The sequence below is a fragment of the Rhinoderma darwinii genome, chromosome 7, assembly GCF_050947455.1.
Source record: "Rhinoderma darwinii isolate aRhiDar2 chromosome 7, aRhiDar2.hap1, whole genome shotgun sequence".
NCBI lineage: Eukaryota > Metazoa > Chordata > Amphibia > Anura > Rhinodermatidae > Rhinoderma > Rhinoderma darwinii.
Genome location: NC_134693.1, coordinates 55,765,840 through 55,782,061, shown reverse-complemented (window position 1 = coordinate 55,782,061; position 16,222 = coordinate 55,765,840). Strand labels below are relative to the sequence as shown.

The 16,222-nt window shown below is 44.7% G+C and overlaps 1 protein-coding gene across 1 annotated transcript in view; it reads left to right on the top strand.

Annotated features, from left to right (window-relative positions):
- KIF14 (kinesin family member 14) overlaps positions 1 to 16,222 on the top strand; it is a 64,956-nt gene that overhangs the window by 32,818 nt on the left and 15,916 nt on the right. Inside the window, exons 13-20 of the mRNA XM_075833392.1 lie at positions 217 to 280; positions 1,004 to 1,188; positions 1,298 to 1,400; positions 1,903 to 2,063; positions 2,173 to 2,320; positions 2,407 to 2,559; positions 2,875 to 2,992; positions 6,058 to 6,151. Coding sequence (XP_075689507.1) covers positions 217 to 280; positions 1,004 to 1,188; positions 1,298 to 1,400; positions 1,903 to 2,063; positions 2,173 to 2,320; positions 2,407 to 2,559; positions 2,875 to 2,992; positions 6,058 to 6,151 — 1,026 coding nt within the window. The remainder of the gene's footprint in view (positions 1 to 216; positions 281 to 1,003; positions 1,189 to 1,297; positions 1,401 to 1,902; positions 2,064 to 2,172; positions 2,321 to 2,406; positions 2,560 to 2,874; positions 2,993 to 6,057; positions 6,152 to 16,222) is intronic.

Genomic DNA, 16,222 nt, shown 5'->3' with positions numbered 1-16,222 from the left:
ATATTCCTTTTTCTTTATTTTGCCAATGGTAATAGTCTATGTGCACTTTTTTCGAATATATTCTGAAATATTATTTTTGGAGGTCAACAAGATTATTTCAATTCAAATGGGATTGCAATGTGAGAAGATGGTTAATAGTGCTCATACCTTTAATGTAAATCCTTTATTGTGGGAGAAAAGTTTTATCTGTTTAATCTTTTATGGGTTCGTATCAAGGGCTTGGAAAGAAAAACTGGAGCAAGCCGAACAAAGGAAGAAAGAGGAAACAAAAGAATTACAGGTTGGTTTTACTTGCTGACATCTGAGCTGAAATCTGGGTTTCCATGTCCGAGCAGCTGCACACAAGTGTAAAATCACCATGCTCAATGCCAGGTGTCGGCTGGGGTGGTGTAAAGCATACCGCCACTAGACTGGAGTAGCGGCACCGTTCTCTAGAGTGATGAAACACGCTTCAATATCTAGCAGTCTGATGAACTGGTTTGGCGGATGCCAGGAGAAAGCTACCCACCTGACTGCTTGGTGCCTACTGCATAGTAAAATTTGGTGGAGTAGGGATAAAGGTCTGCTTCAACATACAAAGACATTTCAGACAAGTGTTTTGGCTGAATGGGCAGAAATGTCAATCTTGTGGAAAGCCTTCCCAGTCTTGGTCTGGATCAGCATTGCAGGAACATAGGTACACTGTATTTAAACTGCTACTATGTAAATCTTTAGTCAGCCGAAAGAGCTTCCTAAATAATGAATACAATGGAATCCTCTGTATTGGGTTGTGTTCTTACATGGATGCACTTTGACTATGTTGGGAAGTAGAGTAGTCGGTAGCCTTTTCCTGCTCTTAAGCTGTTCAGATAGTGCAGTATGTATTTTGTATGTATCATACCTTCTATACTTTTGTCTTTTTTGACACAAAGGTATTTAACATTGCGTATGTATTATGTGAAATGTATGAGGTTTTTTTTGCGATTTCTACTGTGTAACACGGTGTCCATATGTCGTCTTCTAGAAAGCCGGTATTACCTTTAAAATGGACAATCGTTTACCAAACTTTGTGAACCTTAATGAAGATCCTCAGTTGTCTGAGATGTTGCTTTACATGATAAAAGAAGGGAAGACCACAGTAGGAAAATATCAAGCTGGTTCATCTCATGACATCCAGCTGTCTGGAGCACTTATAGCCGAAAACCACTGGTAAGTTATGGGTTGTTAATATTAATTACTTTGGACATGGATCACTGTATATTAACACACCAGTCATGCTCGTTGTAACCTTTCTAATTTTATTTATTTTTTCTCCTAGCATTATCACAAACCTTCACAACACTGTGACTATTACCCCTTCAGGAGATGCAAGGGCATATGTTAACGGGATTCAGGTTTCATCTGCTACTGTTCTGCATCATGTACGTTCAGTTTTTTTGTTTTTTTTTCATGCTGATAGTTCCGGGGGAGTAGTTGTAACTCGTATTATTGGACAAGTGATTGGCTTAGCTGTTATATGCACCCTTGATACCAATAAAAATGAAATGGCCAGAGCTAGGATCCAGCATTTGAGCATTCTACGCTTGTCTTTTCTGTTAAAATAACAAAGCTTAGTGGTTTAACCATTATAGAAAATTCCTATGCAGACCTATGTATCCTGATGGGACAGGCTAAAAACAAACAGATCCTGCAGTTATATGGAACTCCTTTCCAATTGTCCCCTATTCTTGCTATCCTAAGGTCTGTTAAGGGACTGTAGTAACGTATGACTGGAAGATCAGGTGTTTGGAGGCATGTGTAACTGGATACACGTAGGTCTGCTACATTAAAAATCGCATATATTTGTGTGCGTTTGTAGTGTGGATTCTAATACTGATACATGCTCTTCTTCTTTTTTCCGTTTTTTTTTCTTATTTTTTTTAGGGTGATCGTGTTATTCTGGGAGGTGATCATTACTTCAGATTTAATCACCCTGTTGAGGTCCAGCAAATAAAAGGACCCTCTAGAGTTTCAGCGCGGTCATCAGAACGGCCCAAGGACTTTGAATTTGCTAAGAATGAACTCCTGCATGCACAGAGATCTAAGTCAGTAAAAACTTTCTAATTCATTATGGCCATTGAAGAAGCTATTCAAAATTGACCAATGACCTGTTCATTTTGCCCTAAAAATACACCTATGAACTTTGCATTTTAGGCTGGAAGAAGAGATCGAGGAAGCTCGATTGAGCGCAAAAGAGGAAATGATTCATGGAATTCAGATTGCAAAAGAGATGGCACAACAGGAGCTCGACTCCCAGAGGTCGGCTTATGAAAACAGAATCCAAGCTTTAGAAGCAGAGCTGGTGAGTTTCATCTTCCGCTTAATTATTTATAAAGCTGTATCCAAGTCCTCTATTGAACTCCATGAATAATTTTATTATATAACTAGAAAGAGGAGACACTGAAGAAACAACAGCAGGAGATGAGCAGCCAAAAAGCTGCTAGCAAAATCCAGAAGCTGGAAGAAGCGAAGATGTATCTACAGCAGGAAGTGCAACTTAACAAGAAGAGACTTGAAATGGAGACGACCGCCACCAAACAGGTAGATCTATCTTTCTAAACTTTTTCAAAAGGGAGCTAGGGAACAATAGAATATTTTATCTAGGATCTATTCTGGCTTATGCAACTATTCGCTAAATCCCCAGGGCCTTATCAAGTCAGAGACTTGGCCCTGTACCCTGTTCGTACCGAATGAAACTTGTAGACACCCATTACACTCAGTGGGTGCCATGCGATGCTCCATCTTCATTGGAGCAGGGTTGTATAGCTGATCCTGGGAGTTCAAAGCATTTATTCAATTGAAAAGATATCTACTTGTTCAAAACCTCGTTCATGGATTTCTTTGTCTTTTGTGTAGGCTTTAGAAGACCATACAATCCGGCATGCCAAAATCCTGCAAGCACTGGAGACGGAGAAGCAGAAAATTGGTAAAGAAGTGGAGATGCTTCAGCAGGAGAAAAACAATAGAGAAAGAGGTATATGAATATATAAAAATGGTGTTCCTTGTTAGGCAGCCTTGGATATATTAAAGAAAAAGTTTTTAAAGGGGTTTTCCCATCATGGATATTTATGGCATATCCGTAGTATGTACCATAAATGTCAGACACCACTAGGACCCACACCTACCTCTAGAACGTGGCCCCCTAAACCCCGTACTACCTTTCTCGGCTCCTGCGGCCTCCCGGCCACTTTCTGATTACATGGTCGGAAATTATGAAAACAGCGGAGCTTGCTGTGGGACCCGCATCTGTCCTGTGGATATGCCATAAATGTCGCTGATGGGCAAATACCTTTAACATGGGATCTATAAGCAATTACGATGCCCCTGAATTGTGCAAAATTGTATTGCTCGCAGCAGACTGTCTTCATATTAGGGCCACATAGTACTAAACAGTGTTCCTTTTTTGAAGATCTTCCACACTCTAATGACCATACAGTAGTGTAGGCCAAATAGAAGTGCAAGTACAGTAAACTACACTGAAATGTCAATGTCTGTAAAAGAATTTTAAAATAAAATATTGCTAGTCTCATAGAAGTTCCCATACAATAATCACATAGCAGTTCCCCCAGAATATTTAGTGCTATAACAGAGCCCACACATGTTAATGTCACCGTGCCACTATATTGTAACACTTTTTTTTTTTATTTTTTTTTTTTTTAAATCGTCTTGCACTCCTCTCTACTCCATTAAAGGGGTTGTCCCAGTATTAAATGTTGTTGCAATATAATTTTAGCATTAAACCATTAAGTAGTTTTGTATATGCTGTTTGTTTGCTCACCGAGCATCTAGTTTTCAAAACACAGGCTCTCTCCAGATTGGAGATCCCGTGATCGCACCGGGGAGCCGAACGGTGAGCAAATAGCATATACACATAAACCACAATAAAAAAATTTCATGGGAGTGCTTTTTAAATGAGGGAGGACACACATCTTCCGTTCCACTCTCCAACTGCCACCAGCCAATAGAAAATGCCTGCTCTTGTCAGTAAAGAAGAAGCTTTTATTCAGAAACCCAGTTTGCAGTGTGGACGGAGACTCTCACACCGTTTGAAACACGCAGGATAGGGAGAGCATGCATACACCACTTCTTACACCGCGTTGAGCTCTTCATTCTTATCCTCACACTCTGTATCAGCTGCAGGTTCTCCCTCTTCTTGAGTTTTATAGGGCTGGGCTCTCCCTCTAAAAAGACATGTAATGGTGGACATTTGTAAAGCTACATGCACATGTTGCGGAATTTGGTGCAGAAAATCTGCATCAAAACCGCAGGTAAAAGTAAAATGTATATTTTGCTGCATGTTTATTTTATTTAACCAGTTCGATAGAATTCGGAAGCGGAAACACAAGATAAATGGACTTTCTGCGGATTTTACAATACACACCGCAGGTCCACTTACGTGCAGAAAAAAATCTGCAATGTGTAGATGAGATTTCTTGAAATCTTGTTTACTTTGCTGGTAGCGTTATGCTACGGATTTGCCTCACGAAAATCCGCTCGTAACACGCTTCGTGTGCGGTTAAAACCGTCTATACGACACAGCACTATATTGTGCTGACCCTATTGGGTTAAGTTGTTTAACCCCTTAGTGACCACTAATACGCCTTTTTACGTGATTCACTAATGGGCTTTAGGCTAGGCTGACGCCTTTTCACGTCAGCCTAGTTTAAGTCCTGCACGGGTCTCCCGTGCAGGCAGGAGCCGGGGCTCTGCTGTCTGATGACAGCTGAGCTCCTGCTCCAACGCCCGCGATCGAAGTTTACTTCGATCGCGGCCGTTTAACCCGTTAAATGCCGCCGTCAATAGCGACCACGGCATTTAACTTTGTTTACAGAGGGAGTGCGCTCCCTCTGTCACCCATCGGCGGCCCGCAAATGCAATCGCGCGTCTCCGATGGGGTGTCATGGCAGCCGGGGGACTGATAAAAGCCCCCAGGTCTGCCCTGGACATATGCCTGTTAGGACGCGCCGGAGGCACGTCCTAACAGATTGCCTGTCAGATTTACACTGACAGGCAATAATGCTCTGGTATACGAAGTCCCTAGTGGGACTAATAAAATCAGTCATCAAAGTGAAATAAAGATTATTAATAAAAAGTACAGTAAAAAAATAAATAAAACCATTTTTTTCCATAAAAAGTGGTTTTATTTAATGTGTAAAAAAAAAAAAAAAAGTACACATATGTGGTATCGCCGCGACCGTAATGACTCCATTAATAAAGTTAATATGTAATTTAAACCACAAAGTGAACACCGTAAAAAAAAACGCAAAAAACTATGGCGAAATTGCAATTTTTTTCCATTGCCCCCCAAAAAAGTCATAAAAATGAATCAATAAGTCCCATGCACCCCAAAACAGTACCATTCAAAACTATGTCTTGTCCCGCAGAAAACAAGCCCAAAAAATCACTACATTGATGGAAAAATAAAAAAATTACGGCTCTTGGAAAGCGACGATGCAAAAACAAATAATTTTAGTTCAAAAGTGTTTTTATTGTGCAAAAGTCGTAAAACATAAAAAAACCTCCACATATGTGGTATCACCGTAATCGTACCGACCCATAGAATAAAGGTAACATGTTATTTACGTTGCATAGTGAACGGCGTCAATTTAAAAACGCATAGAACAATGGCGGAATTTCAGTTTTTTTTTTATAATCCCCCCCCCAAAAAGGTTAATAAAAGTTAATATAAAAATTATATGTACCCAAAAATGGTGCTATTAAAAAGCACAACTAATCCCGCAAAAAACAAGTCCTCATACAGCTATGTAGACGAAAAAATAAAAACGTTATAGCTCTTTGAATGCGACTATAGAAAAACGAATAAAATAGCTTGGTCATTAAGGCCTAAAATGGGCTGGTCACTAAGTTAAGGAGGGTAGTAGGCCTGCTATAGTTAGATCATATAGAAACCTACTCCAATCATGAAAGGAGCTAGGTGAGGGATTTGCAGAGGGAATATATAGTTTATAGAGTTTCTGAAATATTCTTATCCTGTATGGTAAAGTGCAATCCTAATGTTATAAATGTTTGCTCTTCTAGTTCAGCCCACTTGGAATGCTTTAAAACTTTCTGTGATGATTCAGGAAGCGAACACCATCAGTTCAAAGCTCGGGAAGCACACAATATTTAGTAGGTAGGTGGTTATTGTATGGATGCCATTGCTTGCTGCATGTAAACAGTCCGCCAGACAGAAGGGACGAGAAGCCTCCAGTGATAACATCAGATATCTTCAAAACACTTTCTGCTTCGTGCATATCTGCGAGACCGTGCTGTTACGACACTTTTATGGCTTACAAAGTCTCCTATTATGATGCATGCTATAATTGGCGACTTTTTTTTTTTAAAGTGGCTTCTCGCGGACCAACGTTTACCATCACTTACGCTACAAATTAGCGTAAATTATGGCACAAAGGGGTCGGCTGAGCAGGCGTAGATTTAAATTTCTGTTTCTCAGACATCCAAATGCGTGCAAAATGTATATAGATGTAGGCGCCTCTTAATAAATTTGCTGCATTGCTCTCCAGTGCGCTTAAGTTTAAGACTGACATATGAAACGTCAGTGTTTTGTAAATTCCCTTATCGAATTTGCAGTTTGCGTGCAGCTTTGTGGGTTCAAATGATCTTTTTTTTTTTTTTTTTTTTTTTAAATATCCTTTTTATTGTCAGTTTTCACATTTTCTTACAAACATTTCACGTAAGAGTTACATCATGAGTGCGCAGCACTCAACTGTCATGGGATTAACTTTTAAATTAAATTCAACATAACATATAAACACACCAACATAGAAACATGGCATAATTGTCGATCTTCAGATGGACCAAACAAACATGACTCCCCCAACTCCAACACCACCTAGATCATCAATGAGTTTCCACTCATCCTTTCTCCCCCAGCTGGTTCACAGTTGCATCCTCCCTAAAACGCCTGCCAAGAGCTGCGTGCAGTTCCACTTTGTGTACTGGAAAGGCCTAACAATTTCCGCTATTTCGGCTGCTGTACATTGCGTTTCTATAAATACTTGCCACTTATCAAATAGCTTCTTGGTTCCCGTTTCCTTCCGCCTTTCCACCTCCACCCTCTCAAGAACCAATAACTGTTTCAGCCGTGACACAATCAATTCTAACCCCGGCGTGTCTGCCTCTAACCAGTGACTCAGGAGGCATCTCAACGCTACCAGTAAAATTGTGTGCACCAACACGGGAGGTGATCTTACTCCTCGAGCACCCTCTTCCTCTGGCGGCCGCGCCTGATGGAATAGTAGCGCTTGAGGCGTCATTGGGAGATTCGTTTTCCAATGGTCCTTAATATATTTCTGGACCATCCCCCAAAATCGTTTCGTATGTACACACCCCCACACTCCATGCCACAAATTCGTCAGTGGTGTATTGCACTTGGGACAACTTGTAATGCGATCAGGGAAAGATTGTGAGGGCAAGATATTAAAGCCATATATAGCTGCATGCATCAACTTGAAATAGGTTTCCCTCCAGCTCTCATTTATCACACTCTTCCGTACCGTCTCCCAACCCCCCAGTATGGTCTCTCCTATATCTGGATCCTGAGTCCACCGTTCCCAGCTTTTAAAACTAATCCTTAATTGCGGACGAACAAAACCCTCTCTCAATGCTCTATACATTCCTGAAATGGTCGCCCGCCCAGTTGTTGGACCTATGACCTCATCCAGAGTGTGCGTAGTAGCTTCCTTACTCAAATCCCTGAGCCTGGAGGTACAAAATGTTCGTACCTGAAGTACTTGCAAAAAATTGACTCTATCTACTATGGGTCTGAGTTTAGAGGTGATTTCCTCCCCAGTTAACCACCTCTTTTCCTCTGTATGCATAAGATCCCCTGCGCTACCAATGCCTACCCTCCCCCATGAGGCAATTCCGTCCCCCTTGTCCATTCCCGGTAAAAACTCCGGATGACCGCTCAACGGCATATACTTCGATACCAGGTGGGGTAACCCAAACTGTTTACGTACCACTTTCCAAGCTAGAACTGTATCTCTCAATACAATGGAGGTTTTGAGACGGCACGGAAGAGAAGCGATTCTACAATGTAACAAAGCTTTCAGGTTCCAAGGTGAAGCATACTCCCCTTCCAGATCTAAATTGGAATAATTGCTTGTTTCATGAAGCCAATCTACTACATGACGCAAAAGACAGACCACGTTATAACCCCTGACATTCGGAAAGTTCACACCCCCTTCTTGTTTACCCATCATGAACTTGGCGAGTGCTATATGCGGCCTTTTTCCTGCCCATATAAATTTAGTGAATGAAGCCGTCAATTTCGAGACATCCACATGCTTCAATAAGAGAGGTAGCGTTTGAAAGGGGTATAGCAATCTAGGAAAACTAACCAACTTGATCAGATGACATCTTCCCAAGAGGGACAACGGCAATTGGCCCCATCTAGTGAGTTCCGCTTGTATTTTTTTAATTAACGGGGGATAATTTAAGCCATACAGAGTGTCTGTCTGGTACCCTCCCTATTTTGATACCCAGATAGGTAATGCAATGTTCCACCGGTGATATCCCGCAACCCAAGGATTGCCAAAAGGTCTTTGGCAATGGCCTGCCCAACTCCAGCAGTTCGCTCTTAGCTATATTGACTTTGTATCCCGAGCATTGCCCAAATTCCTGCAAAAATTGAAAAACCTTCCCTAAATGCTCCTGAGTGTTTGACATAAAAAGTATGACATCATCAGCGAACAGGGCTAATTTCACTGCACAAGATCCCACTTGAATGCCTCTGAACATATCCGATTCTTCCAAGAATCTGGCCATAGGTTCCAGTGCTAGATTGAATAGCAGGGGCGACAAGGGGCAACCCTGTCGTGTTCCTTTATGTAATTGGAAGGGATCTGATAGGAACCCCGAGGAGTGAACACGTGCTTGCAGGCTATTGTAGACTCCCTTCAGGAAGACCCGGAAATCTCCCTGAATGTTCATTTTGTCTAGCGCCATTCCCATTGTATGTTATCAAAGGCTTTCTCTGCGTCTAGCGCTAAAAGTGCCGGCCTGGTACCTGGCTGGGGATCGTGCCTGACTGTTTCTAGCACCGTCAATACCTTGCGTAAATTTGTCACTGCAGCCCTGCCTTTACAAAGCCTACCTGAGATTTTCCCACCAGTATGGGTAGATACAAAGCCAGTCGATTGGCCAAAATTTTTGTGAGCAATTTCTGATCTTGATCTATCAGCGAGATGGGGCGGTACGACCCCGGGTCAAGAGGATTCTTCCCCTTCTTGGGTAACACCTTTATATGCGCTACCTTGGCCTCTGCTGGTAAAGCTCCCGTTCCTAGTAAAGTATTATAGTATGCCACCAAGGTAGGGCTGATTTCTTCTCTCAGAGATTTGAAAAACTCCCCTGTGAATCCATCCGGACCCGGGCCTTTCCGTTAGATAATGTTTTAATGGCGCTCCAAACTTCCTCTAGTGTAATCTCCGCGCTCAAATGACCATTCTGCTCCTGGGTGAGCCCTGGCAACTTCACCTTCTCCAAAAATTCCCTCCCTTTATGGAGATCTATGGGTGTTTCTGAGTAAAGGGCTTGGTAATATTTACTTAATATGGTATTGATTTTTTTTGGGTCCGAGGTAGGAGTTCCGTTTGATTCTTTAAGTGTTGAAATATGTGCCGGTGCATACCTCCCCTTTGCTAACCGCGCTAATAATTTGCCCGCCTTATTGCCGAAACGCATTAAATCAGCATCAAATTGGGACCGGTAAATACTCTCTCTTTTGTCTAACCATTGATCAAACTGTCGCTTGGCTTCCTTCCATTTCTCCCCCAATAGCATTGATGGCGAATGTAGGCATGCTGTGTACGCACGCCGTAATCTGTCGCTCGCTGCCTTGTATCCTTCGGTCGTCTTACGTTTAAGATTAGACATATACTGCATGATTTTCCCTCTTATTACCGCCTTGGCTGTACGCCAATACAATGACTGTTCCGAGCGATGCGCTACATTATCCCCATCGAATTCCATCCACCACCCCTTAAGCTTCTGTGTAAAGCCCTCATCCTTTGCCAGAAAAGCGGGAAACCTCCAGATAAAATCCGTTCCTCTAGCTACTGTGTCAGCCAATGTAATGGTAACCGGAGCATGGTCCGAAATAACTAGATCTTCAATTGCCGCTTCACGTAAACGTCGCGCCATTGCGTCACTAACTAACAAATAATCAATACGCGACCATGACTGATGAACATGAGAGAAATGTGTATATTCCCGCGCATCTGGGTGTAAACTCCTCCACGCATCTATTAGGGCCGTGTGTCTTAAAAAGTCGGGCAAGATCTTATCTCTATTTCTCTGCGAACTAGTCCCTGCGCTCCTATCCTCCTTTTGAAGACCTTACAGTGTTAAGGTCTCCCCCTAAAATCAAAAACCTAGTGCGATCCTGCTGGAGTTGGGTTTCCAAGTGACCAAAAAAAACAGTGTTAACCGTATTTGGGCCATACACATTATGAATACTGATGGTTTCCCCTGCATGCTCCATCACTAGATGGATCCAACGGCCCTCGTCATCCCGCTCCTGGGACACCAGCGTAAACGCAAAGTTTTTATGTACCAGAATTATAACTCCCGCCTTACCCTCCCTTGCCGACGAGCCAAAAACCTGACCCACCCAGAACTTTTGCAAATACTTAAACTCCGGCTCGGTAAGGTGAGTTTCCTGCAATAGGGCCACATCAGGATGCAATCTTTCATGTGCCTTAAAAGTTTGGTCCGTTTCTGTGGGGATCTCAGCCCTTTAACGTTCCAAGAAACTATTTTCATGTTATTGGACCGTGTTTAAGATGAGCTAAAGTGCCTAAAAGTCGTGTGGAGTCCAGGGAGTCAGATCCGTCTTTTCCCAAGAGCCATGTACAAACATTAACATCATAACCAAACCCTGGCTTGTAAGCCAGAACCAACAAGGCCAACCATCCCTTACCTAACAAAATCATAAAATCACCTGCGGCAAGGGTTAGCAGTCACTTAATACCCACTGGTGTATGTGACTTCACTTTTTTCTGTTATGCCAGAACGCGCCCCTCCCTCCCCCTCCCCCTCCCCCCAGCCTGCCTATATGGCTCCTTCCATGAGGAAGTAACACCTGCCCTTGCCCCCTCAGTACCTCTTTGTCGCCTGCGCACCCTTATGTACATTCCCTTATTACTTTAACAGCCTAGAGTCCGTTAGGATTGCATCCTCACATTTCCCTATGAACCTTGCTTCGCTTCAAGGTTTCCCTACCTCCGTGTCCCCTATCTCCTACCACAATTTCCCTCAGTCTGCCATTGTAACAGATAACACTAATCCCTTGCGTGGGGGAGGCATTGTATCAATCCCGGTCAATCCCGCCCACCAGGGACAATCTCAGATCCTGATCTAACTCACTCACAAATATCTTGCAGGGAAATATCAGAATGCATATACTTCAACCTTGATAACATTGTAACAATAGGTCAACTGTTGACCGGTACATAGTGCTGTATAAGACCGCAAAATATCCCCCTCAATAACTCAGATTATCTGTAAACTTATCTGTATCTGGTCGGAATCTGCAATTGGTCTACAGCGTCCACAAAATCATCATCACAACAGCTTAAATAAAATGCGCCAAAAAGGACTTCGTCCGTCAATCAGGAGACGTGGATCGGGTGCGGTCCCGTGTTCGCCTCTGCGGCTTCGGAGAGTCCCCTCTATTTCCGGCTCGACCCCCCCCGGGATCTTCCAGGTGTGGGCATTAAGGCTTCTGCCCAGGTACGCTCCATATTTAGCCGGTTCCTTTTGTCTTCTCTTGACTTGCGCTGCGGACTATGTACTGGACTGTGACGCTCCTCTTGCTGTGATCTGTTCCCACAAAGCTCCTCAACTGCGTCCTCTGCTTCCTGTGGAGTGGTGAAAACCTTGTTCCGCCCGTTCTCTTGAAACACCCGCAGGATGGCTGGGTACTGCAGGCTAAAGCGTATTCTCGCTTGGAACAGCGCGGTGCAGATCTTGCTGAAAGCCCGCCTTCGTTTTGCAACCTCCGGCGAGAAATCCTCAAATAGTAGCACTTTCATGCCCATTATTTCCAAAGGACGCGATCTGCTGCGGAAAGCTTTCATGAGTGCCACCTTGTCATTGTAATCCAACAGTTTGAAGATCACTTGTCTGGGACAATGTGAATTGTGGTCAGCTGTTGCTGGGAGGTTTCTGGGGTCCGGCCCCACTCTATGCGCCTTCTCCACCTGGCATGGACGGGGGAGACCTAAGGCTTCCGGCAATGTCCTCTCACACACTCGTTGCAAATCAGCAGATATCACCGCTTCTTTCAGCCCCACCAGCCGCAGGTTGCTTCTCCTGGAGCGATTTTCCAGATCCTCCACCTTGTCCCCCAACTGCGCAGTAACAGACAGCACCCCTCTGAGTTTGGATTGCAGGCGTTCATTTTCATCCTCCAGCAGCGTCATACGCTGTTCTAACTCATCAGCTCTGATAGTGACTTGTGCCAGCTCCGCATGCACGCGGTTTAGAGAATCTTGCACCGTTTTTTCCAGCGCCTTTTGCAGGTCTGGCGCTATCTGTTTGGCTACTTCACGGGCCAGGGTTACATAGTCAATGGCTACTGGAAGAGCGGACAGTACATGCTCTGCTGGGCTTGAAAGCTGGGACTGATGGTGCTGCAGCTCATCTTCCTGTGTGTATAGCAGGGTCGCAGTGGCGGGAAGCGCCGCCATCTTACCTCCCTTTACCACGGCCGCGGCTGATTCCTCCATGGCTGGCTTCTGCGCGCTTCTGAGGAGGTACCTGTCCATACAGGCACCACCGATGTTGCCGTGTGCAGGGCTGGTGACTTCCCCGCTGATTATCGTCGCCGTAGCGACTATTGCGAGCTTACAGGCTGGACGGGAGCGGGAGCTCAGTCACTCGCGTCCTGCATCCCCAGCGCCGGAACCGGAAGTCCTCAAATGATCTTTAACCACTTAACGACATGCCACGTACATGTACGTGACAGCAGTTAAAGGGAAGTATGGAACGAGATGAGCTCACTCGGTAGTTAGCGGGTGATGTCTGTGTATTTATGATTCTGCCCGTTTAACCCCTTAGATGCCGCAGTCATTTGCAATCGCGGCATCTAAAGCGTTAGAATCAGTGGGGAGGGACTTCCGGTTCCGGCGCTGGCGATGCAGGACGCGAGTGACTGAGCTCCCGCTCCCGTCCAGCCTGTTTGATCGCAATAGTCGCTTCGGCGACGACAATCAGCGGTGAAGCCACCAGCCCTGCACACGGAAACATACCCGGTGGTGCCTGTATGGACAGGTACCCCCTCAGAAGCGCGCAGAAGCCAGCCATGGAAGATTCAGCCGCGGCCGTGGTAAAGGGAGGTAAGATGGCGGCGCTTCCCGCCACTGCGACCCTGCTATACACACAGGAAGATGAGCTGCAACACCATCAGTCCCAGCTTTCAAATCTGGCAGAACACATAATGTCCTCTCACCCTGCAGCCATTGATTATGTAGCCCTGGCCCGTGAAGTAGCCAAACAGATAGCGCCAGAACTGCAAAAGGCGCTGGAAAAAACAGTGCAAGATTCCCTAAACCGCGTGCAGGCGGAGCTGGCACAAGTCACTACCAGAGCTGATAAGCTAGAACAGCGTATGACTCTGCTGGAGGATGAAAATGAGCGTCTGCAATCCAAACTGAAAGGGGTGCTGTCTGTTACTACGCAGTTGGGGGACAAGGTGGAGGATCTGGAGAACCGCTCCAGGAGGAGCAACCTGCGACTGGTGGGGCTGAAGGAAGCGGTGATATCTTCTGATTTAGGGTGACTTCCGGGTCTTCCTGAAGGGTGTCTACAATAACCCGCAGGCACGTGTTCACTCCTCAGGGTTCCTGTCGGATCCCTTCCAATTACATAAAGAAACACGACAGGGTTGTCCCCTGTCGCCCCTGTTATTCAATCTCGCATTGGAACCTATGGCTAGATTTTTGGAGGAATCGGATATGTTCAGAGGCATTCAAGTAGGGTCTCGGGCAGTGAAGTTAGCCCTGTTTGCTGATGACGTTATACTTTTTATGTCAAATCCTCAAGAACATTTAAGGACGATTTTTCAATTTTTGCAGGAATTTGGGCAATGCTCGGGATATAAAGTCAACCTAGCTAAAAGCGAACTGCTGGAGTTGGGCAGGCCATTGCCTAAGACCTTTTGGCAATCCTTGGGGTGTGGGATATCCCCAGTTGAACATTGCATTACTTATCTGGGTATCAGAATAGGGAGGGTACCGGACACCCTGTATGGCCTAAATTATCCCCCGTTAATTAAAAAAATACAAGCGGAACTCACTAGATGGGGCCAATTGCCATTGTCCCTCCTGGGAAGGTGCCACCTGATTAAGATGGTTCGCTTCCCCAGATTGCTATACCCCTTTCAAACAATCCCTCTCTTATTGAAGCATGTGGATGTCTCTAAACTGACGGCCTCATTCACTAAATTTATATGGGCAGGAGAAAGGCCTCGCATCGCACTTACCAAGCTCATGATGGGCAAACAAGAAGGGGGTGTGAACTTTCCGAATGTCAGGGGTTCTAATGTGGCCTGTCTTTTTCGTCATGTAGTAGATTGGCTTCACGAAACGAGCAATTATTCCAACTTAGATCTGGAGGGGGAGTATGCCTCACCCTGGAACCTGAAAGCTTTGTTACATTGTAGAGTTGCTTCTCTTCCATGCCGTCTCAAAACCTCCATTGTATTGAGAGATACAGTCCTAGCTTGGAAAGTGGTACGTAAGCAGTTTGGGTTACCTCACCTGGTATCGAAATATATGCAGTTGAGCGGACACCCGGAATTTTTACCGGGAGTAGGCAAGGGGGACGGATTTGCCTCAAGGGGGATGGTAGGCATTGACAACGCAGGGGATCTTATGCACATAGAGGAAAGGAGGTGGTTAACTGGAGAGGAAATTACCACTAAACTCAGACCCATAGAAGGTAGGGTCAATTTTTTACAAATACTTCATGTACGAGCATTTTGCACCTCCAGGCTCAGGGATTTGAGTAAGGAAGCAACCTCGCACACTCTAGATGAGGTCATCGGTCCAACAACTGGGCGGGAGACCATTTCAGGGTTGTATAGAGCACTGAGAGATGGTTTTGTTCGTCCGCAATCAAGGGTTAGTTTCAAAATCTGGGAACGGTGGACCCAAGATCCAGGTATAGGAGAGATCATACTGGAGGGTTGGTAGACGGTACGGAAGAGTGTTATAAATGAGAGCTGGAGGGAAACCTATTTTAAGTTGATGCATTCAGCTATATATAGCTTTAATATTCTGCCTTCACAATCCTTCCCTGACCGCATTACGTGTTGCCCCAAATGCAATACACCTCTGACGAATTTATGGCATGGAGTGTGGGGGTGCGTACATACGAAACGATTTTGGGGGATGGTACAAAAATATATTGAGGATCATTGGAAAGCGAACCTCCCACTGACGCCTCAAGCGCTACTATTCCATCAGGCGCGGCCACCAGAGGAAGAGGGTGCTCGAGGAGTGAGATCACCTCCAGCGCTGGTGCACACGATTTTAATGGTAGCCTTGAGATGCCTGCTGAGTAAATGGTTGGAGGCAGACACGCCGGGGTTAGAACTGATTGTGTCACGGCTGAAACAGTTATTAGTTCTTGAGAGGGTGGAGGTGGAAAGGCGGAAGGAAACGGGAACCAAGAAGCTATTTGATAAGTGGCAAATATTAATAGAATCGCAATGTACAGCAGCCGAAATAGCGGAAATTGTTAAGCCTTTCCAGCACACAAAGTGGTACTGCACACAGCTCTTGGCAGGCACTTTAGGGGGGTTGCAACTTTGAACTAGTTGGGGGATAAATGATAAGTAGATACTCATTGATGACCTAGGTCGTGTCGGGGGAAGTCATGTTTTCGGTCCATATGAAGATCGACACTTATGCCATGTTTATATGTTATGTTGAATTTAATTCAAAGTTAATTCAATGACCGTTGAGTGCTGCGCACTCATGATGTAACTTTTACGTGAAATGTTTGTAAGAAAATGTGAAAATTGACAATAAAAAGGATATTTAAAAAAAAGGAATCAGTGGGGAGGCCCCCTCCGACGTGCCAATGGTCGTCATGGCAGGCTGGGGTCCTAATGAAGGCCCCCAGGTCTGCCATCTTTGTACTTCTATGGACTGTCATTATAGCGATTTTAAAC